Below are 22,020 nucleotides of genomic sequence, written 5' to 3'. Positions count from 1 at the left end.
TTTGGCACATGACCTACAATTCAGGAATTAAAACCAGTATGCATGAACACAAAACTGCTACCAGTGGCATCTACAATAACCCCCCACAACAGATAAGCATTTAAGTGTTAATCTACTCTAAACATGTACTTTTTTCTCTAATGTGAATAGAACTTGAGTTCAGATCAAGTCTTGTTTTTTGCAGTATGCTAGCAGGTAGATGTGGTTGAGTATATTCAGAAGCTTTGAACAAGTTACCTGCAGATAATGTAGGTTACTTAACAGCAACCTATACTGTTACCTACAGTAAATGAACTGTTCTCGACACATTGGGGTGTACATTTAGTAAGTATAGATATTTTACTCCAGTTGTGAATTCTTCTCGGACTCTTTCACTCAGAAATGATGTTTTTAAAAGCAAATACAACTGATAGGGAATATTGATAGATTCACAGACAGAGATATGCATAAAACTACACAGATCAAAGTAACTGAGGCGTTGCCAGTTAGGTTATTTTCAACTGCCAAGATCTGCTTTACTTGCTTCCCTATGATTTTAACAGCAGTAGTAAAACTGATCAAAAACTTTTTGATTCCCAGTGTTTCTCCTTTGCAAAAGTGTTAGCAATGACAAAGGCAGAATATAATTCCTTACGCCATTTAGGACTTACTGAATAGAGACTGCGTATCTCCACAAACATCAAACAGAAATTTACTTCTTAAATTCTGTGACAGATAAGCCATACTTGCCATGAAGAGCTTATTACTCCTCAACTGAGATACGTGCTAGTATATAACTTCATGTTTGACACCATTTGCAAGTAAGAAAAAAATATTCAAATATTAGCAAGTATTGCCCACCAACCACTTACTTGCCAGAACAGATTTTAAAATACAAAATTATTATTTTGAAAGCTATTTTCATGCAGAAGAAAGGAACAGTTATCAGTTCTGAGTATGTCACAGAGTATGTCTACAAGAAGCACCGACAGAATGGCATCAAATACATCCAAGACTCAGATTTGTAACTCCAGCAGTGGAACAGAAGCGACAAAAAGGCTTTGGGTTGGGATTTGGTCAAGGGACCTAGAAGACATGAAGACTGTATAAACACATCTCAGGGCTTCTTACCAGACTAAGATGTAGCAGCTTCTCCTTCCCCCAACCTATCCCTCAAAACCAAGCTAAATTTTCCAATTTTTACTTTAGAAAGTTAGCAATGTTCAGATATCTTACAATTTAATGGGTATGAAATAGTTCAGGATGTATTGACAAGTGACCAATCTTTTAAACTCCTAATTTCTGATTCGTGCCTCGGGCAAGAAGCAAAGTCTCAAAATAAGGCATTTCTGTTCTCTGAAAGATTGCTACCAACATAGGTAGCGATCTCTCTTCAGTTCACAATGCTCAAAACAGTCACATTGTAAAATGCACTCCCAGCTGTCCAAGCATACATCTCCACCAGCAGCTTTAGCACAAAGGGAAACATGGCCACCCAACAGTAATCCTCCCAATTCATGCTTTAATCACAGAAGATGGAGAACAGGCACTAGTGAAATTAAATTGCTGCTCTTCACTTCTGGAAGTATGTCATACATTTGGGCTTGCCTTAAGCATGATGTTCATGACGGAATGGAAGACAAATCTACTTTGAAAACAGGAGATAAAAAGTAGTACTAACATTACAATACACTGAAGATGAATAAATGGACAACTTTAGACACCTATGAAAATTATTTCAAAACATATATGGAAGCTCTAGTAGATTATGATTTTTTAAACCAGTAATTTGTTTCTTTTGGGTCAAATAGATAAGAATATGCAAACACTAATGGCTCTGGGTATTCCATTTCACTTGGGAGGTACCTGTTCAGCAGCAAACTGGACTGCCAACTGAAGAAACAAGTGGAGTCGATGCACAGCAGAGAAGTTTCCTGACAGGTTTTCTTGTGGACCTTGCTGGTTATATTGCTGATGTAGAGTTCTACAGTATGACTCATGTAATGGGCTGAAATTCACTGAGTGTGAACGTCTTGAAGAAAACCCTTATCCATTAAGAGAGACATCTTCTGACCTTATGTAGAAAATTATACTTGCTTCCAGTAATGACAATGTCAAAATTGTATTTTTGCAATGGAGTACATTTTGATAATCAATGCAGGCAAGATCAGACAAAGTGAATTCCATTTTTTGATTACAACACATAGTGTGCTTTTAATGCTCTGTATTACCTAAGGTTGCCATGCAGCTTGCCTAATACCATCAAATCTTAGGAGCTGTAGAGCAAAATATTTGGGCAACAGCAATGACACTTGTGAGATGTATGAATATGGCCTCTTTCCTTCCTTCTTGCTACAAAGTGAATGTTGAACCAAAGCAGACTGGTATCTTGGTGGTTACTGAGGCTTTCTCTACAACCACTACTACAGAAAAAGTACCTTATTCTCAACTCACTGTCAAACTATTATGTACAGTAAAAGAGAATATACAAAGTACACTTATCCTTTAGCAGCAATTTAGCTAACAAAACAACTAACTCCTAAAAAACTCTGCAGTGTGAAAAGATACATGCTTTTTATGGTTGTCACCTATCCAGCAGTCCTGGTAGGTGGAAAATGAGTCTCAATCTGCACATTCTCCATGGACAGTACTCTTAAATTGAACCTATAAAAGTTCAGAGACCTGGGCTTGACTCAAGTATACACAACATTCACAGTTTTAGCAATGTGTTCATGTTCTAAACAGCACAAAAGTAATCTGAATTTTTCCATTTGTGCACAAAATCCAGTTATCACAAAGTCTGACAAATGCAACCACACTTTCAAAAGTGGTAGAGGCACAACAGCACTTGGATTGCAAAGAAGACATGCATTTTTGCTCCTGCATGTGTTCACTCTCCTACCTATGAAAGTGAGGGACTGATAAGGGAAGAAAATACATTTCCCTTTGTAGTTAGGGGAGATCTTATCGCTTTCTATCTTTCTTATCGCTTTCTGAAAGGAGAAGGGGTGTTGACCTCTTCTCCCAGGGAACAAGCAATAGGACAAAGAGAAAATGGCCTCAAATTGTCCCAGGGGAGGTTCAGATTGGATATTAGGATTTTTTTTTCTACCAAAAGGGCTGTTAAGCATTGGAATGGGCTGCCCAGCAAAGTGGCTGAACCTCTGTCCCTGGAAGTATTTAAAAGATGTGCAGTTGTGTTACTTAGGCAGACAGTTTGGCGGTGGACTTGGCAGTGCTACACTGATGGTTGGACTACGATTTTAAAGGTCTTTTCCAACCTAAACAATCCTATGATACTGTGACTAGATTCTCTGTTTAGGCATACAGAGGGGAAAGAAGTATTTTTTGTCAGTCACTGCTCATCTCATCCTGTGACAGAGATCTAAAATATGGGAGAGAAATCTTCCTCCGAAGCATGCACTTCTCTCCAGCAGCTACAGGAGCCAAGGTGACTATTTGATACATACATATGTGCACCTATAGTTTGACAACATGAAAGCCTTCTTAAGTAACTGTTTTCTTAGAAAGCCACAGTATATTGCTTTCAAATAACCTTATTTCTCCACAAGAGGCATTCCTTGAAAATGAGATGCCATATTTCCACTATACGAGCTCTTCACTGTGTATATAACATCATAAGATTATTTTCTTTTTTTTAAGAATAAAAAAAACCCCAAAACCCACAAAACCAAAAAACCCACCAAAAAAACCTAATAAACCACTCACAAAATAAGCAATGTTTTCTTACCATGGCAGGAGCCATCCACTTCTTCATATCCTACGCTGCAGATGCATCGGCCTAGAGGCACAAGCCAATCCCCATCTGCTCCGCAATACAACTTTGGAGTATCACGTTCCTCAGCGCTCTTCACACAGGAGCCCCGTACTTCCACCAAAGAGGAAGAATCAACCCTTGGAATGGTATCAGGAAACATAGCCAAATTTCGGACTGTGAAAGGGCACTTTTTGTAATAAACACGGACTGAGACCAAAGCAATGCATGCTCCGATGTCTTGAAAAGCAAGATAAAATCCTTTCTTGTTTATTGGCCCAACCTCACGCACTTCTGTGTTGAGTTTAAGAATGCGGTCACCCAAGTCCATCTGGGTAAAGCTCTCATCAGCTGCAATAGTATCAATTTTAGTGTATTGGTTTGGTTTGAATTTTACTCCGTGAGATTCATCTGACTCCATGTAGTAGAGATTGAAAGTTTCCTTGCAGGTTCCCAGTACCCATGGAATACTGTTACAGTCCCTCAGGGTAAATTTCATCTCCACGTAAATTTTCTGTGCAGCATCACGGGAGATCCAGTTTGTTTGAAGCCAGTTGTTTTGGTTTGGTTCCATCACATTACATACCTGGTAAGTATGAATGGGACGGTTGTGTTCATCCATTTCAGTTATGGCATCCCACTGAAAAGAAGAAAAATGTTTTAAAACTAAGAAAAATATGTAATATGCATATACACAGAACTCATGCATACACACACGCTCCATGTATATGAACCTAGGGCCTAATTATTTTAGTGGAAAGACAGTAGTTAAAAGCAGATACCAACCCCAGAATGGTACAAGTTTTATTTCAGAAGCTCTGTGATAAATTTCTATTAAGAAACACAGTTTTTCCAAATGGCTCAGAGATGAGGGCAATACTGGCCATGTTTATAGTAACAAATTCAGTAAACCTGAGAACATTCCTGGGCATGTCATTCAATCATCTGTGCAGAAAGAATTTGCTAGAACAGTCCTCCTTGGTATGCTGGTGGGCTGGCTCTGACAGTCCCCCAGGCAATTCCCACAGCTCAGGCACCTGCAGCAATTGGCAGCTGGGATACAGCCACTCTGATTTGGTGGGCCTGAGGTGTTCGGTGTAGGTTGTCCTGCGTCACACAATTGCATAGAAGCGTTTAACTGTATATACAAAGATGCTACATTTCTGGCTCCATAATGTCTGCATTACACTAAAAAAATCAGTCACAGGTATCATATCATGGTTGACGCCTTTATAAATTCTCTTTCTTACAGTTCACATGTGAAGGAAATTTTTTACTCTCCTCTCAAAACTATGATTTTAAATCATCTCTGGAATTCACATGGAAAAAGGAATTCCAAGTGCTGCCAGATGCAACTGAAGGACTGAGATTCCTGGTCACTGCAGCATGCACCTGGGAAACGTGCCAAAAAAAATAGGGGTTCTTCCTATCACAGCAGGAACATTATCATCATCTGAAGGTCTTATCCTAGGAATCACAAAACATACTTCTTCTATGATAGTCAGACAATGGCAAATATTTGGCAAACAGTCTGCTGACTTTTAAGAGGTTCTTATGTAGTCAAGGACTTCTCACCTCTGAACGTATTCAGAAAGGGCAAAGCTGCTGCTTCAACATTCAGATTTGGTCAAAACTGATCATGAACTAAATAGCACAGGGCTTCTCATGCCACTCTCCCTAAACTGGTCTGAATTATGATTAAAGCCTACCCTGCAGTAAGCCTTATAACACCCCAAGTAGATCTTGGCTTTTGGAAAGGAAAAGGGGACTTTCATGCTCTAGCTGGTTAGGCCTCTTCCCTTTTGGCGAGCATGAACCCACACAGCTTGAATTGATTCAAAATTCCACAGCCCTGAAGGATTAAATGATCAAAAATATATTTTAAATAAAACTAGTTAAAATCCGCAGCCCCAAGCCTTAAAACCGCATCAGAAGAGGTTCTTTAAAAACAAAGCACATAAGTCTCTCAGCCACCGATCCCCAGTTTCTCTACTATATGTGTTACATGAGCCAAGGGCATACTACCATTTTCGTCACATAGAAAACATGTACTATAAGTTTAAGCATTATTACACAAACTTCACATTATACACTAATATAGCCACAATGTAGATTGAGGGTGGGGAGAAGAAAGGGAGAAAGAAAGACAACAAGCCACCCACATAAACCCAAAGAAAAACACACACACACACACACACACCCCAAACAACACGAAAGGTTTTCTGCATTTATTTGTGTCAAGCTACGTTAAAAGGAGGATGTTTAGATTGGATATAAGGAAGAAGTTCTTTACTGTGAGGGTGGTGAGGCACTGGAATGGGTTGCCCAAGGAAGTTGTGAATGCTCCATCCCTGGTGGTGTTCAAGGCCAGGTTGGACAGAGCCTTGGGTGGCATGGTTTAGTGTGAGGTGTCCCTGCCCATGGCAGGGGGGTTGGAACTGGATGATCTTAAGGTTCTTTCCAACCCAAGCTATTCTATGATTCTATGCACTGTGTGCTCCAGAGAGATCTCAAAAAAACCCAGCACAAACAAACCAACCAATAAAACCCTAAACCCCCCAAAACAAACCAAAACCAACTGAACAAAAAGCCCACCACACCAAACCCAGGAGAACAGAGTAGTAGGTGGGATGACAATGTAGTTTTTAAAATACAGAAGAGTCTTCAGAACCAGAGTAAAGTAGCTTGAAGCAAAAAAGCCTCAACATATCACTGCCTTTTAAAACTATTAAGGGTAAAAAAAGGATATATCCAACATATCCTCCCCTTATCATGGAGCTCTCCTCAGAAATATTTATATATTCAATTTGAATCAATATCTTGATTTGAACCTCAAAATTAAAGCCCTGAAGTTAGCTGCTAACCATGTAGTTAATAATACAAAGCTATTACTTCTGTAGGAAAGTAAAGGCTCAGCACTTCAATAAGTCGTTTAAAGAATAAAACAAGAAGGATTGATCAAACATGGACAGCGGTTCCCTGAAAGGAGATCTTGTATGCTTCATGCCTGTGCCTTTCCACTGAGCTCCAGACAGCCTGCTGACAAGTCCCAGTTTATAAAGAATTCATGCACTGGGCAAGAAAAACATTCAGAAGGCTTTTGCAAAAATGTTTAACACAAGTAACAACCTAACCATCATACACATAAAACAGTTTCAAAAGAGGTTAGCATGTACCATTTCAACGTAGCCGTCGCACTGAGACATGCTGTATAAGGTATGCTTATAAACGCAACTGTGAATTTATTGGCATATGCTCCTAATGTGCTGGATACTGAGTGCAAATGAGGTGAGTTCCACCTCCTCCAAATGACAATGTGATTTACTGAAAAGCCTAACAGAACTCAATCTGTGATAGCCTCTAACAAGGACACATTCTTCTTGGGTGAAATACAATCTGCTTGTAATTTTGCATAAGTGTTGCTTTTTCCTTCTGATAAAAACAGCCAGGAAATACAAAGCAATACTTAGATTCTGCACAGACAACAAAAACTCCAACCAAATTATCAAATACACACTCCTTTTCTTTTGCGTGTATTTCATATTATAGCCCCTAATTAAATAAAAGTATTTGTAAGCATTTCAGTTGTGCACAACTATTCTACACTTCGAAAACAGATTAACAGAAGCATCTCCTTGATGATGCTGGCACAAGAACGTGGTAGCTCCCCCCAGAATACCCAACCTGACATGCACAAAAGTTAGCTGCTGTTTGGCTTAGACAAGCTGAGACTTCCTTCAAAGCAAGCCTCTTGGTGTTGCAATGCACTGCATTGCTTTCAAACAAGGAAAACCACTGATAACAATGGAAGCAGCAGCAGCACAAAGCTAATCCTTACATCTGAAGTTCAAAGCTAATCCTTACACCTGGAGTTATGAAGGAAAAACATCAAAAACAAGGTTTGGAGAAAAGACTTCCAAATTATAGTACGATATGAAATCGTAATCAACAGCAGCATAGATAAGAGGTTACATTTTACTTACGCATGTGGCATAAAGGAGGACTAAACGTCACTTACACAGAAGAACATGCAATTTGAAGATTGGTAGAGAGAAGATTTTAAGATTACTTGTCATATTCAAGTACGAAGTATGAGATTAGGCTACAAACTCTTCTGAGATTTCAGTTAGATGAAATCTCATCTGTTTTCATATCTCTACAAGCTGCTTTACACCCTTTCTGTTTCAGTTTAGAACTTCACTAATATTAAACAGCTATACAGAGAACACTATAAAGAGCAAATTACCTCATTTAAGTCTTGTACTAGGTTATATATAATACTAAAATCTGTTTTCAGTGTTCCTCGCTTTGTTATTCTTATTTTAAACCAAACACTGCAGATACACAAAATTGGGAAGAGCTATTTACTACAATTCAGTAAGTTGTATTGCCAAAGGCTCTATGAACATTACAAAAAGAGAGATTGCATTTCACATCTTTTATGTTACATTAAAACACATTACAGTATGTTAAGACAATGTCTTAGTGATACTATGCTACAGAGAAGCAAACAGAGCGGACCAGTTTCAGTCTGATGGAAGCAGCCGTAACTTCCCTGAAGACACCAATTTGTTCAACAAATTCTGAATCTTGACTTACCCTTAAACCATGGCCAACCTCTTTGAGGTCATATCGTGCTGCTTAAAAAGAGTTCAGTTGATGATAGGCACGATTTGCCTAGTATTAACCATACACAAACATTGGAATTAGAGGGGGAATGGAGAACACGAAGGACTGTGAAGACATTAGCTCACCTTGTTATCATCTCCCAGCCCTCTCTGGCAGCACCCTAAAACAGCATGCTCCCATATCAACCCTACAGCTCTTCTGTGACTTTCAGTCCCAGGTGCTGCCTATGGGCAGCAGAGAGCAGTCACTCTGAGTGCACCAGATCTGGCACTGCACCAGAGACAGGAATAGTGCATCTGTTCCCATGTGAAGAACTGCACTGCAGGCTCTTCTTCACCATGTTACCTGAGCCTCTCGGTTCCCACACTGGCAATCTCCATTATGCCATTTGCATAGAAGCAAGGCCAAGCAGATTCCCACTACTTAGCAGCAGCCCTATTTGTGCTTGAAGAATTCATTACAATATATTATTTGTATGTCACACTTTAAGAAGCTTTTCCAGTTAATAGCGGTAGTCATGTCAAGGAGTTGAAAATGTCTGCTTCATAATGAGATGATATCTAGACAACTTCATATGTAGTGAAAGATGCTTTTCCCACAAGTTGTCACACTGATTGATGAATTAATAGTGGGTTCTTAATTTTAGATTACACTTATTCAGGCACTAAACCAAGCAGCAGTTGGGTATTCTAGGATGGTAGTTTTAGCATTTAGCACAGCTCAAGATTCTTTCTACTGATATTTACTTCTTCTAAGGAAAATGCAGGGATGCCGGTTACTCAGGCCCATGCCCTTACTCAGTGGTTGAAGAAATGGAAGAGACCATCTACCTTTACGAATTTTACTACATATGTATCCTAAGCTAGAAAGTTCACTTCCCTTTCTCATCCTTTTTAACCAAAGGATAATTCTCTAAAAATGAAGGGTTCTGCACTTACACATAACTAGTTTATCTTAGCTCACTCCTGAATCAGAAAAGCGTGTGGCAGACTTAGCATACAAAACATCTCCATATTAAGTACACAATGGGACTCCTGGGTTAAATATTCTACATAAATCTTTTGTTGTTGAGCGAAACACATAAGAAACTTCTTCTCACTGAGGGTGATGGAACACTGGAACAGGCTGCCCAGGGGGGTTGTGGAGTCTCCTTCTCTGGAGACATTCAAAACCCGCCTGGACACATTCCTGTGTAACCTTATCTAGGTATTCCTGCTCCGGCAGGGGGATTGGACTAGATGATCTTTTGAGGTCCCTTCCAATCTCTAGCATACTGTGATACTGTGATAAGCACTGGATTTCCACACAGAGAGCTGAAGGAAAAAGTTGTGCCTAAAAAGAACACGGGATAGGAAACCGGGGAACAAAATCTGTTGACTTCAGCTATTCCGTATTTAACTACCTCCAAATAAAACACATCTGTAAAGGCAAGTCCTCAATGGTAATAAGTCTTACTACTTCCCTGGCAAAAGAAGAAATATTTCCTTTTTATATCAAGTGTCCTGGGTTCAGCATTAGCAGTCATTTTTCTCCTTCTTAGTAGCTGGTGCAGTGCTGTGGTTTTGGCTTTCAGCCTGGGAACAGCGCTGATAACACTGATGTTTTTAGTTGCTGCTCAGTAATGTTTACTCTGACCAAGGACTTTCTGAGTCTCGTGCTCTGCCAGGGAGGAGGGGAAGCCGGCAAGAAGCAGACAGGACACCTGACCCAAACTAACCAAAGAGGTATTCCATACCACAGCACGTCATGCCCAGTATATATAAACTGGGGGCAGTCACCCGGAAGGTGTGCTCACTGCTCAGGTCGGGCCCGGTATCGGTCGGCAGGTGGTGAGTAGTTGTATTCTCTTCCCTTGTTATTTCCTTTATCATTACTATTATTGGTGGCAGCAGCAGTGGTTTGTGTTATACCTTAGTTACTGGACTGTTCTTATCTCAACCCATGGGAGTTACATTCCTTCGATTCTCCTCCCCATCCCTCTGGGAGCAGGGGGGAGGAAAGGGGGGGAGTGAGCGAGCGGCTATGTGGTTCTGAGTTACTGGCTGGGCTTAAACCATGACATCAAGAAACAAAACAGGTAAGGTTCATGCTACAGAGACCCGGTTTACTCTCTTGGTTTCAGTGAGGTAGGTAATTTTGGAAATGCAGCTGTCTACTTCTTACACAAAAAAGTAGGCAGGTATTTGAAAAATCAGTGAACCTGAACTGCAGCAATGCAATTTTCTGACACACATCCCTCACTGCACACAGATGTCCACTTGGAACAGGTCAGGTCCCTAATAATTAAAAAAGATAGGCTGAGAAAGTTGGGGCTGTTGAGCCTGGAGAACAGAAGGCTGCATGGAGACCTCATAGCAGCCTTCCAGTATCTGAACGGGGCCTACAAGGATGCTGGGGATGGACTATTCATCCAGGGACTGTAGTGACAGGACAAGGGGTAACGGGTTCAAACTTAAACAGGGGAAGTTTAGATTGGATATAAGGAGGAAGGTTCTTTACTGTGAAGGTGGTGAGGCACTGGAATGGGTTGCCCAGGGAGGTTGTGAGTGCTCCATCCTTGGCGGTGTTCAAGGCCAGGTTGGATGAGGCCTTGGGTGACATGGTTTAGTGTGGGGTGTCCCTGCCCATGGCAGGGGAGTTGGAACTAGATGATCTTCAGGTCCTTTCCAACCCTAACTATTCTATGATTCTATGCTGATTCTATAAAACTGCTGCTATCCTAAAAAAGTCTGGAGAATAAGTGTGTTCACATAGCTCACGTACAAGAACAGTTAAGCAAGCATTTCCATATTTATGACATCCAATGGGGATAAAAAGAAGGCAGAGGGTTTTTTTCCTGATATTTTAATTCCGTCTTCTATTTTGTCATTTTTATAAATGGTTTATTACTCACTTTGGTCATCGGTATTGCAATTCTCAGCTGGGAGTCACCTAATGAAATCTACCAGTGAATTCTCGCTTTCAACTGTTCGCTACTGACAATCTTTTAGATCCCATTTCCATGGAAACAACCTGAATGATGAAAATAGAGTTTTAAAAGTTTTTCAAATTCCCTTATACTATCTCCAGTGAGATGATCTCTATAGAAATGAGATCAGAGAGGTCTAAGCTAAGAAACAATAGAGAAGGACCTGCACTTGGCATGCACAGCTGCTGCCTGCCATCTGCGAATGCAGATTTAAACATCTAGCTGCTGTAGTGACATTTAAGCAAAACCAGCTATAGTACATTACAGAATCGCAGGGAAAAAAAAAAGCTTCTCAAATTAACATGCTTAGAAAGTGAACATTTTACAACACAGCTGGCATTTAAGACATGACACTGAAAACAGCAAGATTTAAGAATATTAAAAAGAACCATAGAATTACAGTAAATTAAAGGTACTGAGTTAACATTTTTCCCCCATTACTCATTACTCCAACTCATTTTTCTTTGCCTCCACCTTTTTTGAGATCTACAATTCTGTATATGAAAAGAGATGCTCAGACCTTCAAAGCCCAGCAAGAAAAATGATAATACTCAGCTTATGAAAAGTAACTATTTAAGAAGAGAGGGACGGGGAGGGGAGAAACAAGAAAAAAAGCAGACAAACTCCACAGTTATTCATGTATTTCCTAACAAGTAGAAGTTGACATAGATAGAAAAATAAAACAGCAATTAAACTAGTTATGGTCTTACATTTAAATCACGCTGATTCAAAGTTGCTTAAAGAATGCATATAAATATATAACATGCATTAGATTGGCTCTGTGCAACTGCAATCACAACAGAGGCTTAGAGAAAAACAGCAGCATATAGGCACAGACTAATAAATTCAATGGCAAACCCCTCATAAAACTTGTAAATGTAAATGCAATTAAAAGGGAAGGACAAAATCAGATCTTTTTTTAAAGTAAATAAAGGATAACTAAGGAAATATAAACAAGGGAATACAGGAAAGGAAGTGGCAGATTATTTCGTGTTCTCCAAAAGCAAGTGTTAATAGGTCTTAGCTGTGGAACAGCTGCTCTGTGGCTGAAGGATGATTCAGGAAGCTGTTAATGGATTCAAAATTGAAAATTCGAAACAGCAACTCCCTTTTCTGTTATCTACATGAAGCACTGAACACCGAACTCCAACAAGGATGAGCTGTTCCAGATGATCCGACATTACTCTGTACTAGAAACTGTTCTAGTTCATGTGAATGTTTTCTTCAGGCCAGCAAGACCAGGCAGGATCCGGCGAGACTGAGGGATGAGCCTTGGCATCCAAGCAAGACAAACTTCAGCTATATGAAACAACTGTCTCACTTGGGGATTAACCAGAATAGGACCTTAGGATCAGAAGGCAAAATAGGACAGCCCTGCTCAAGCATTGTTGGCACATTGTGGCTGTTCCAGAAGAAAAAGGAGTTGCAGGTCCTGAACATGGACCTTTTTGCATATAGTGGAAAAGATCAAGGTGCCAAGAAACAGGTTTACATTTCAAAACATAATCTGGTGCAGGGCTCAAACTACTGAGGGTACTCAGTCCATCAACTGACCAGAATCTAGACAGCAGTATCATAATGCACTAACAAAAAAGTTATTTATGGAATAATGTTTCTGCTGTCTGGATATGGCAGAAAAAGTATAAAAGAGAAGCCAGAAATAATAATACACCTTTTTTTTTTTTTTCCATTCTAGATCTTGAGAACATAAAGTATGTTCAGAAAACGGATACATAAAGAAAAATGAAAAACAGAATTTGCACATATACATGTAACGCATGAAGTCTGTTTATAATAAACTGGTACATAATTGAAGCCAACCACTAACATATGAAATGCCATTCTCCTCAGAGCTCTGGAACAAGACCATGGTTTCCCTGAATGGGTTATGGACTATAAGGGACTTAATGACTTGCATCAAGGATCTGCAAGGACAGCATTCCAGAAGGCAATTTACTTTTTAAATGAGACATACTAGTAAAACCTCAGTAGGGGTTGAGAGATGCCACAACTCAGTGGTGAAAAGTGCTGCTGGTCACCTTTCCAGGGACATCTTATCCCTATATAATGCAACACTTCCAGTGTATTCAGAATTGAATGGAACATGAGAGCAGAAAGTCTATGCTTTTCAAGACACTAAGGCTCTTAGCACTCAACCCTGCTGTGTGCCCTTCAAAATCTGCCTGTGCACCATCTCTGGAACTTGTGCCATGGCTTGCTGACCTCTGTTTTACAAGAGAAATAATAGTTAAAATATTTAAAACAGTGATTTACAGGTATCTATTACTAGAAAAGAGTTGGATCTACCCAATTGTAAGAGTTCTGTGCTATAGTTAGTAGAGGCTGCCAGCAGCTGCAGAGTCCCTCTGCTATGACAAAACACTTGTATAATGCTGATGATGGCAGAGTAATGAGAACAAGCATCTAGCAATCCTCAGTTGGCTGAATATGACTTTTGGGATTAACCAAGAATACAAGCAGAGTGCAATAGCCCTGAACAGCAATATTAAATAAGCAATGAAATACATGGGTCTGCTGTGGAATAACCAATGTGTGTACGTAAGAAACAAGCTTTGTTACCCATTAAGAAAGAGATATCATAAAAAAAATAAATCAGACTGCATGTATATAGTTCAGTCAGGCTCCAATAGATATTAGCTGTTTAATAGCGGAAGACACTGCTGTCGTGTTGCTTTATGTCTGAGTATGGGGGGCTGGAGCAATCCTGGCTCCTCCCTTCCCATCACCTAGTATGATCAGAGTAACCGGAGCAGGAACATTACACTACTACTCATTGAAGCCGCTGTGCTGGGTACTTTGGTAATGTTGCACAATAGCTGGCTGCATCAGCTATGTGGCCTGGGGGAACTTGCTGGATCTCCAAAATAGCAGAGATAATGTTACAGTAAATGTTTATGTGGGCAGAGATGTTTAGAAACACAGTAAAACCTAGACTGAAAGTACCTTAACAGATAAGAAAACCCATGGGCAATCTCTACATTTCTAGTTCAGAAACTTGTACAAATTTAAAGGTCACCTATTAATCTCACTTGGTTGTTTGTGACCAGCTCTGTGCAGCCACGGCAGTCCTGCACTGACTCTGACCCAACATGTCCCATGTCACACAGCTGGTATTGGAGACTTCCCTCCTGCCGCTTCCCATGCACCTCAACCCTGCAAATTAGTCTGGCCTCCTGAGAAGCCAGAACAATGTCAGGGCAGGGAGAAACACTTGGTAGAAGATATTCTCAGCTCCCAGTTTGAGAGCTGACCTTGTTTCCTTTATGATTTAATGCACGCAGTATTATGAGTAGAATGAATGACTGCTTTTACCAGTTAATCCCTTCAAAAATTGTGCATCACATCAAGTCCCAAATGTGATGTAAATGCACAAGGTTACAAATATTTGTTCCTTTTCACTTGTTCCCTTTACTTCCCAGGCTTTGAATCTTCAGTTCTGATATTTCAAATCCACCTTCAGAAGCAGAAAGATCTTTTGCCTTTACCACTCCAAAAAGTAGAGCTCTAAGCAAATACCACAGAAACGCAGCAAAACAGCAGTCGTGGCTACATACATGCAGAAGCTGGCTATAATTAAGTTTCCCATTTTCATTTCTAGACCAATTGCTCAGAGAAAAAGCATTTCAGTACCAGTGACAGCAGCAGCTGTATAAATAGCTCTTCAAGTTACAGGTTTTTGCATTAAAGTAGTGGATCTCAGAGTCCATTCTGATGTGGGCATTGGCATTTAGCAAGCTTGCAATTAGCAAGCAGTCAATGAAGTTAATATGGATGAAGTAAAACCCAGAAGAGTATCAGCCTATTCCGTCTTCCTGTTTCTCCCAGATTCTTTCCTAACATCTCAAGTGTTTAAAAAGGAGAAGGGTAAAATTCTCATTGAATTAGTACTAGTCAATTAGTGCTTTTAATTGAAACTATACCAAATGGAAACAATTAAAAATAATAACTATACAAAGCAGCTATATAAAGCTTTTCATTTCTGAAGTGCTTTACAAACCCTAACTCATTAATTCAAACTAAGACATAAAACTAAAGAAGCAAGACTAAAGATAATGAGAGGAAGGTTAAGTGACAGATCACTGATTTTTACTAGCATGCCCTATAAGATAGAGTGATAAGGAGCTTGCTGTATCAGTGTGGATGCCTTTATCTTACACTACACAAACCCACATGAATTGAAGCGATGCCACTCCAAAACTTTACTGCAGCGCAACGATATTCCTTTAAGCACATTACTGATGGCCTCCTTCAAAACTGCCCTTCATTCAGCTATAAGCAACATGCTACCAGGCAAAATGGAGCCCATTTCTGTAGCACACACCTAGCTCGAATACCTGCTACCAAACTGCTGATGAACAAACTGAAGACTTGCATACTTCACAGATTCCTTCATGCCCTTCACCATCACCCTAACAAGTGCTTCCACTACATACCAATAACACGATTCACAACTTCATTTTATTTCCAAGCTGAACAGAGTATCAAACAGGGGAAAACCAATTTTAGAATGATGGGAGTAAGTAAAGGTAAAACCCTGTAATTATTGGCTTCCAGGGGATCATGCTGATATACTCGCTGATGTGAAAGCCAAAAGCAATGGCCTCATACCCTGCCATTTAATTGACCCCAAAAGTTCTGGAAATAAAATCTGAGAGATGAACAGAATAACCAATTACTGGAAATGGAGCAAGCTGAATAATGTAAAATAGCAGCTCAGTTTATTTGCATACAAGTTCCTAGGTTTATTTATATATTATAGCTATATACAGTATAACTTAGCTCATTTTCAAGGTTAAATCAGAGCAGTGCACACAAATTCGGCAGGGTAACTTCCATTACAGGTTGAAAACATCTGTAACAAAGCATCCAAAATATACAGAGAAATAAATACATAGAAAACAGAAGTCTGTAATACTTAAAAATAATTATAAAAAAAGATTAGAAATGCTATCTGTATCAAGCTTATGCATAAAGTCTGCAAACCCCAAAGAAAGAACAGGAAAACAAAAAAGGAAAAGAAAACATCGCCAGTGTTTTCCAGCAAATCAGTTTGTTCATGTTTCCCATGTAATTGCTTATTTACTGAGAGCTTGTGAAATAGCACTGTCTCATGGGGGAGCCCAGGCTCAATAGTACTTGTTAAAGTGTACTGAAAGAAAACAACCTGCTACCCTTTCCCACTGCTCCTTCCTTCATCCCATTTTTGAGCACACAAATGGAGGAAGCATCAAATTCTTAGTTATCCTATGGTGTATGTAAGCCGGTATTGAAAACTCTCCATTCGCTACAGCTGAGTACAGTACCATCAGAGCAACCTCTCAGACATATCCTCTTTTCTACATACATGGTGCTGCATTCTTCAGATATATATGAATAAGAAAACATATGAACTATGATTAGAAATAAGTCACATACTCTTTCAACCTCTCATCCTTCCATTACTCGTATTTTCAATCAGACAAAAATCAAAACTATTTTTGCTAAATCAATTTCTGGCAAAGCTAATGAGAGTAAAGGAGAAAATTTCACATAAGTTTATTTTGGTAGACAGAATAAGATTTCATTTAGCTTTATTCATCAACCCTATGCAAAGTGGATCCCCTCTGTTCTTCATGTTATATGCACACCTTTGAATAACACGGGTACCTATTAAGCACCATTTTGTTCTTTTCTGCATATTTGGCCAGCCTATCTTCTTATGTAAGTTTGCAATCTCATTTGGTTCACCCAAATTAGAAAACAGATAGAAAGTATTACTTTAATGAATAACTTCCTATAATGAGATGTGAAGACCTTCAGTAAGCATATTTTTTCCATAGGTCTCTGGTTCATATTTCTGAAGGATAAACCTACGGAGTGGGTTGTGGAGAGATTTATCTATTTACTTGTTGTATTTTTAGTTCACTCTTTTCTTAGAAGAACACATAGTTCCCCTTAAGATACATAAATAAACTTTGGCTTTCAAAAAGAACCTTGTTTCTAACATGGGGCCTCAGTCACCATGTGGGCAGTCTGTGGTAGGAGTGCATCCTGATCAAGACAGCTGCAGTTTCTGGGAAATCATTTCTCAGTGACAGATAAAGGATGTTTATGTCTCTATCTTTTATCCCTTTGAAGGGATGGGTTGAACATAGATATAAAAATAAAAGGTAGGAATGTCTCACCACATCAAATCATCTACCCCTACTGAATACGATGCCTAATGAAGGCATCTTCGCTGTACTCTTATTCTTTTGCTGCAGAGATTTTGAAGGTTCCTCAGAGAATCACAGTCCTGTAGAAATGATCCCTTTCTAGCTGAAATAACATTAAATGTCCCAACCTTCCACTAATATTTGTTTCAGTTATGTTATATACCAAAATAAAACTAGAAATTGAGTTTAAATATTTCCAGCTGTCCACTGTTAGTGTTGACAAGTACAGTACACAACATGCGACCACCCTGCAATTCATCCTACTAGGTATTTCGGATCCTTTTGTGAGCAAAGACCACATGGCTGTGTTATGCGTCTGTCTGACAGAAATCACAAAGGAATTTGTAAGGATGAAAATAGCAAGACAAGGTAAAACATGCAGCAGTACCAAATCCTTAAAAGCTTCCTACAAACTATACAATGCTTAGGCAATTCAATGACATCCCAAGCACTTGAGTTGAAAAGCATCTCCGTATTCAACACAGGATAACAAGCTTGAGCCACAACTGTCATTTCGAAAGCACATGATTTCGGGCAAAAATATTTAAACTTCACATATTTTCATTCACTTTTAACTCTAGGAGATACTTAAACATATGTTGATAATTTTTAGCTTAATTTCCTACATTTTGGAATTCTTACTATCCTTACATTTTCCAGATTCTGCAATAGCAAGGGTAGCAACTGACTTTATTATTTTAAGAACAAAAAATCCAAACACCACGTGTTTTACACCCTGCTGAAACTGTATTTGAACCCCACTGTAGATAACTTAGTTTGCAAATATATTGAGCAGCCACAAGCTAATGAAAAATCACTGCAGCTGTGGGTGGTCATAGAATGTCAGCTATATATCAAGTCAGACACCAGGTTCTGCCATCATTTAGTGAAATAAAGACTACGCTTTGCATGGTTCTCTTCAAAAACTTTCTCTTTCAGTTGTCACAACCAACCTCTGCCCAAGAAAACATATTTTATTATGTTACAGTTGAACACAATTGTTGAGATGTTCAACAAGCCGTATGTCCCTACTTAATATACTGCCTGGCAGCAGGATGTCCTTTTATCATGAAAGTAAAACCCATTCATGTATGTAATTTCTGAGCGCCAAAATAGAAGGAACAGATTTTTTGGCATATGTCTTAGCTGTTATTTTTTTGATGAAGAACGCTAAAAAGATTTAGATTTTTATTTAGAAGTTCTACATTAGTGAAGGACTTCACATATTATTTAAAATAGTGCCATGACTATCTGGTCTGACTAAAAACACTGAAAAAAGCTTTCGTAACAGTTAGTGTCATTTAAAGAATGCACACCAAAAGGAGACAATCTTTATTACCAAAAATCTTTAACTTACTTTCTGTAGACTAAGCTAAATTTTTGCTATAACTCTTCTGTAAGGGGTTTTTTTTTTTGTTATTTTAATTTAGTTTTTAATAGACTTTTCAGTTTTCTAGAACATGGATGTTCCAGTACTCACAGGACATGAGGGAAGAAAGCAGTACAATTCAAATTACAAAGAGAAATTCCATCCGGTAGAATTAAGAGGTAATACAAGAACTTAAAGTCCAGGGAATGGGAGGAAAAGACAACTTCATGTTCAGTTTTTATCTATTATCATAAAATGAGTGAACATATAACCGTTTAGCAGTTCCCTGACATTCATATACCACTGTCTGCTTTTGGTTACTGCAGAATAAATATGGCGAAATACAGCACCCTCAGTTCCCTAAAAGTTTGCTTATTACCTATGACCACATTGGAAAGCCGAGTTCTGCAATTCCCTCACAGGGACAGAACACAACAGAAATCACAAGCAATATTTCTCCCTTCTTATAGACATGACCACACAAACTTCAAAACTTCTTGACTCTTTGACCTTTCTGTATTTGGGATGAGATCTGGAATTACACCATCTCTCTACAACCCTAATTATTCTGGAGAGAAAAATGGGAGCCTCTAAGAAAGGAAGAGACCACAGGATCCAAGTCTCCTCATACAAAGAGCAAGGGACTGAAACCACCTGAAAATGAAGACATAACCCAGAGGAGGTAGAAAAGAACCATATAACCACAGACACCAGAGACCAGTTTCTTATTCCTTCACTATACTTTTCTCCCCTTCATCAATTACAGCCACGTAGATGGGAGCAGAAAGACAACGATCATGTATGATTAACTGAAATAGACTCTTTCTATTAACTTCACAAAATACTATATTTTTTTCTGCATTGTATTTGTTACATTTAGTCACCTAAACTGCATTTTTTCTGTACCCCATTTTCAATACAAAACTGATTCTCACGAGAACACCTATCTTAAGATTCCTGCCCTTATTTATCAGATTTAAAAGTCTTGCATGAAGTGTAGGTATTAAAAAAAATTGAGATATATAATTTGCTACTCAGTCTCATGATCAGTTTTGTTGACATTCCATACCTGCAAAAGTAAGTACTTCCTTAGAGTACAACGTGCTGAATTCAGTCCTTTCCCACACCCCTGTCCCTACTAAACGGTACAAGTCTCCCCTAATTCTATTTTATTCTTCTGCTGAAACATGAGATGGAGAACAGCCAAAAAGAACAGCACTTTTGTAAACTGATTTGTGCAGATTATTTACCTGCAATCCCTTCTCACATTTGCAGAGTCCTATCTTGAAGCAGAGATACTAAAACAAATAAGCATACTTTTGTGTGTGCATCTGCTTTCTAACGAGATCTGACACAATAATTAGTCTGCAGCAAGCTTGGGTAGTGTAATATACTTTCCTCCTCATTTCCATCCAACTTTATAAAAGTTTCATTAATCTCTGCCACCAACAAAAGGAAAGCAGTAAAATGTGTATAACAAAGTAAATAACAGCACTTAATAACAATCTGCACTTTAATTTCAGTCCCATTATTAAATACTAGTTTCTGAAAATAAACAGGCTAGTTTTCAGAAAGGCAAATTAACTGGGCAGACAGACAGCTCAGGTAAGCTAGGTACTCTAAAGTTCACCTTTTATAGTTCCTACAGATGAGAAGTAGCAGATAAAATGTTGGAGACAACACGTGATTTTGATGTTAGAGGAATGAGCAACATTCACTTTCTTTATGGTCTGATGTGCTGCTGTATTACTCCTTGTTCTGGCCACAGCTAGAAAATTTCACCTTAGATGTAAACACAAAACCAGTACCTGATTAACTAAAACAAAAGACAGGCACAGAATAAACTGGAAGGTGAGATGTAATACTTGTGGAATGGAAATCGAAAAAAAGATAATTATACTAAAGCCTCAAGCTGGCAAAACCACAGTAAATACACATGAATGCATTAAGAACTCCTCAAGAGTAAGGTTTAATGTTTTTGCTCTCTTCATTGATATAAATCAATGTTTTTGCCATGATTTGGGATTTCTAGGTCCAGCTTTATACAGAAGACACATACTTAAAATTTGACACAAATACTCACTATAACTTCACAGATTTCCTAATTTTTTACCCTGCACGTGTATTCCTACATGAATTCTGCATATGCAAAAGAGGCGCTTGGATTCGGGATGAGGAAGGAAATAAAAAAAATTAGAAAAAGTAAAATATTTCGGAAAATTTCAGATGAAAGTTACTTTGCGTACCCTGTACCCAACAGGGAAAAATCATTTCCTGTAAAGACTCAATAACTCTCACCCAGTTTTCCACCAAGCCAACAACCACACTGCAAAAAGCTCACACTGGGTCTAAGAAATACAGTAACGTTTCTGTATAAATTCAAGAGCTCTTCAGAATTAGCAGGTCCTCTCCATATCCTAATTCCTTCACGTAGCCTATCGATAACACAGACTCTTTGATACTTGACAGCAATCCCACTTTTCACTGCACTTTCCTCAAATATATTACAGATTACTTGTCAGCACTGCCTATAAACACAACTCTATCACAATTGCCAGCCCTAGAAAGAGGGGACACTCAATGCGTGTCTGTCTTGTCTTCCATATGCCCATTCTTTGCTTCCTAATATTGTCATACAAAAGATGGTTTTATTTAGACTAATGGCCTTGCTTTTTGTTTCAAGATAAAAATAATCTAATAATAACATGTAGAAGGTATAAACCAATCCTGGCCCAAACACAACAAGATAACAGACGTCTTACTAAGTGGTCCCAAGACTACTGGAACCATTGGCACCAGGAACTCAGAGTTTATAGCTACTCCGTACTTCCCAGGAGTTATCTCTTATTCTGAGCTACTATCATCTCCACCTCCTACTGTTAAGAATTTTTTCAGAGCTACATTTTGAAGGTTCTCCTTGGAAACAGCTTCAGAGTGTTATTTAATGATGTACAGTGCAGTGGAGTTGCTTGTGTTAAACATTTTCAAATACCAATTCTACCCCTGCCATACACACAAGCTATGTGTAACACTGCCTGCTCCTCCTGCTGCAGTGCACTTCACTGCAGTTCAGTTGTTTGGGGCT

The 22,020-nt window shown here is 38.9% G+C and overlaps 1 protein-coding gene across 1 annotated transcript in view; it reads right to left on the bottom strand.

The window, feature by feature from the left end:
• EPHA6 (EPH receptor A6) overlaps positions 1 to 22,020 on the bottom strand; it is a gene marked incomplete at both ends in the record, with an annotated part of 464,979 nt that overhangs the window by 344,741 nt on the left and 98,218 nt on the right. The window contains one exon of the mRNA XM_080613276.1: positions 3,731 to 4,394. Within this exon, the coding sequence (XP_080469402.1) occupies positions 3,731 to 4,394 (664 nt within the window). The remainder of the gene's footprint in view (positions 1 to 3,730; positions 4,395 to 22,020) is intronic.

The sequence above is a fragment of the Psittacula echo genome (genome assembly GCF_963264785.1).
Source record: "Psittacula echo genome assembly, chromosome: 3".
Classification (NCBI taxonomy): Eukaryota; Metazoa; Chordata; class Aves; order Psittaciformes; family Psittacidae; genus Psittacula; species Psittacula echo.
Note: the sequence above shows the minus strand (reverse complement) of the source record. Positions and strands in the feature narration are given on the sequence as shown.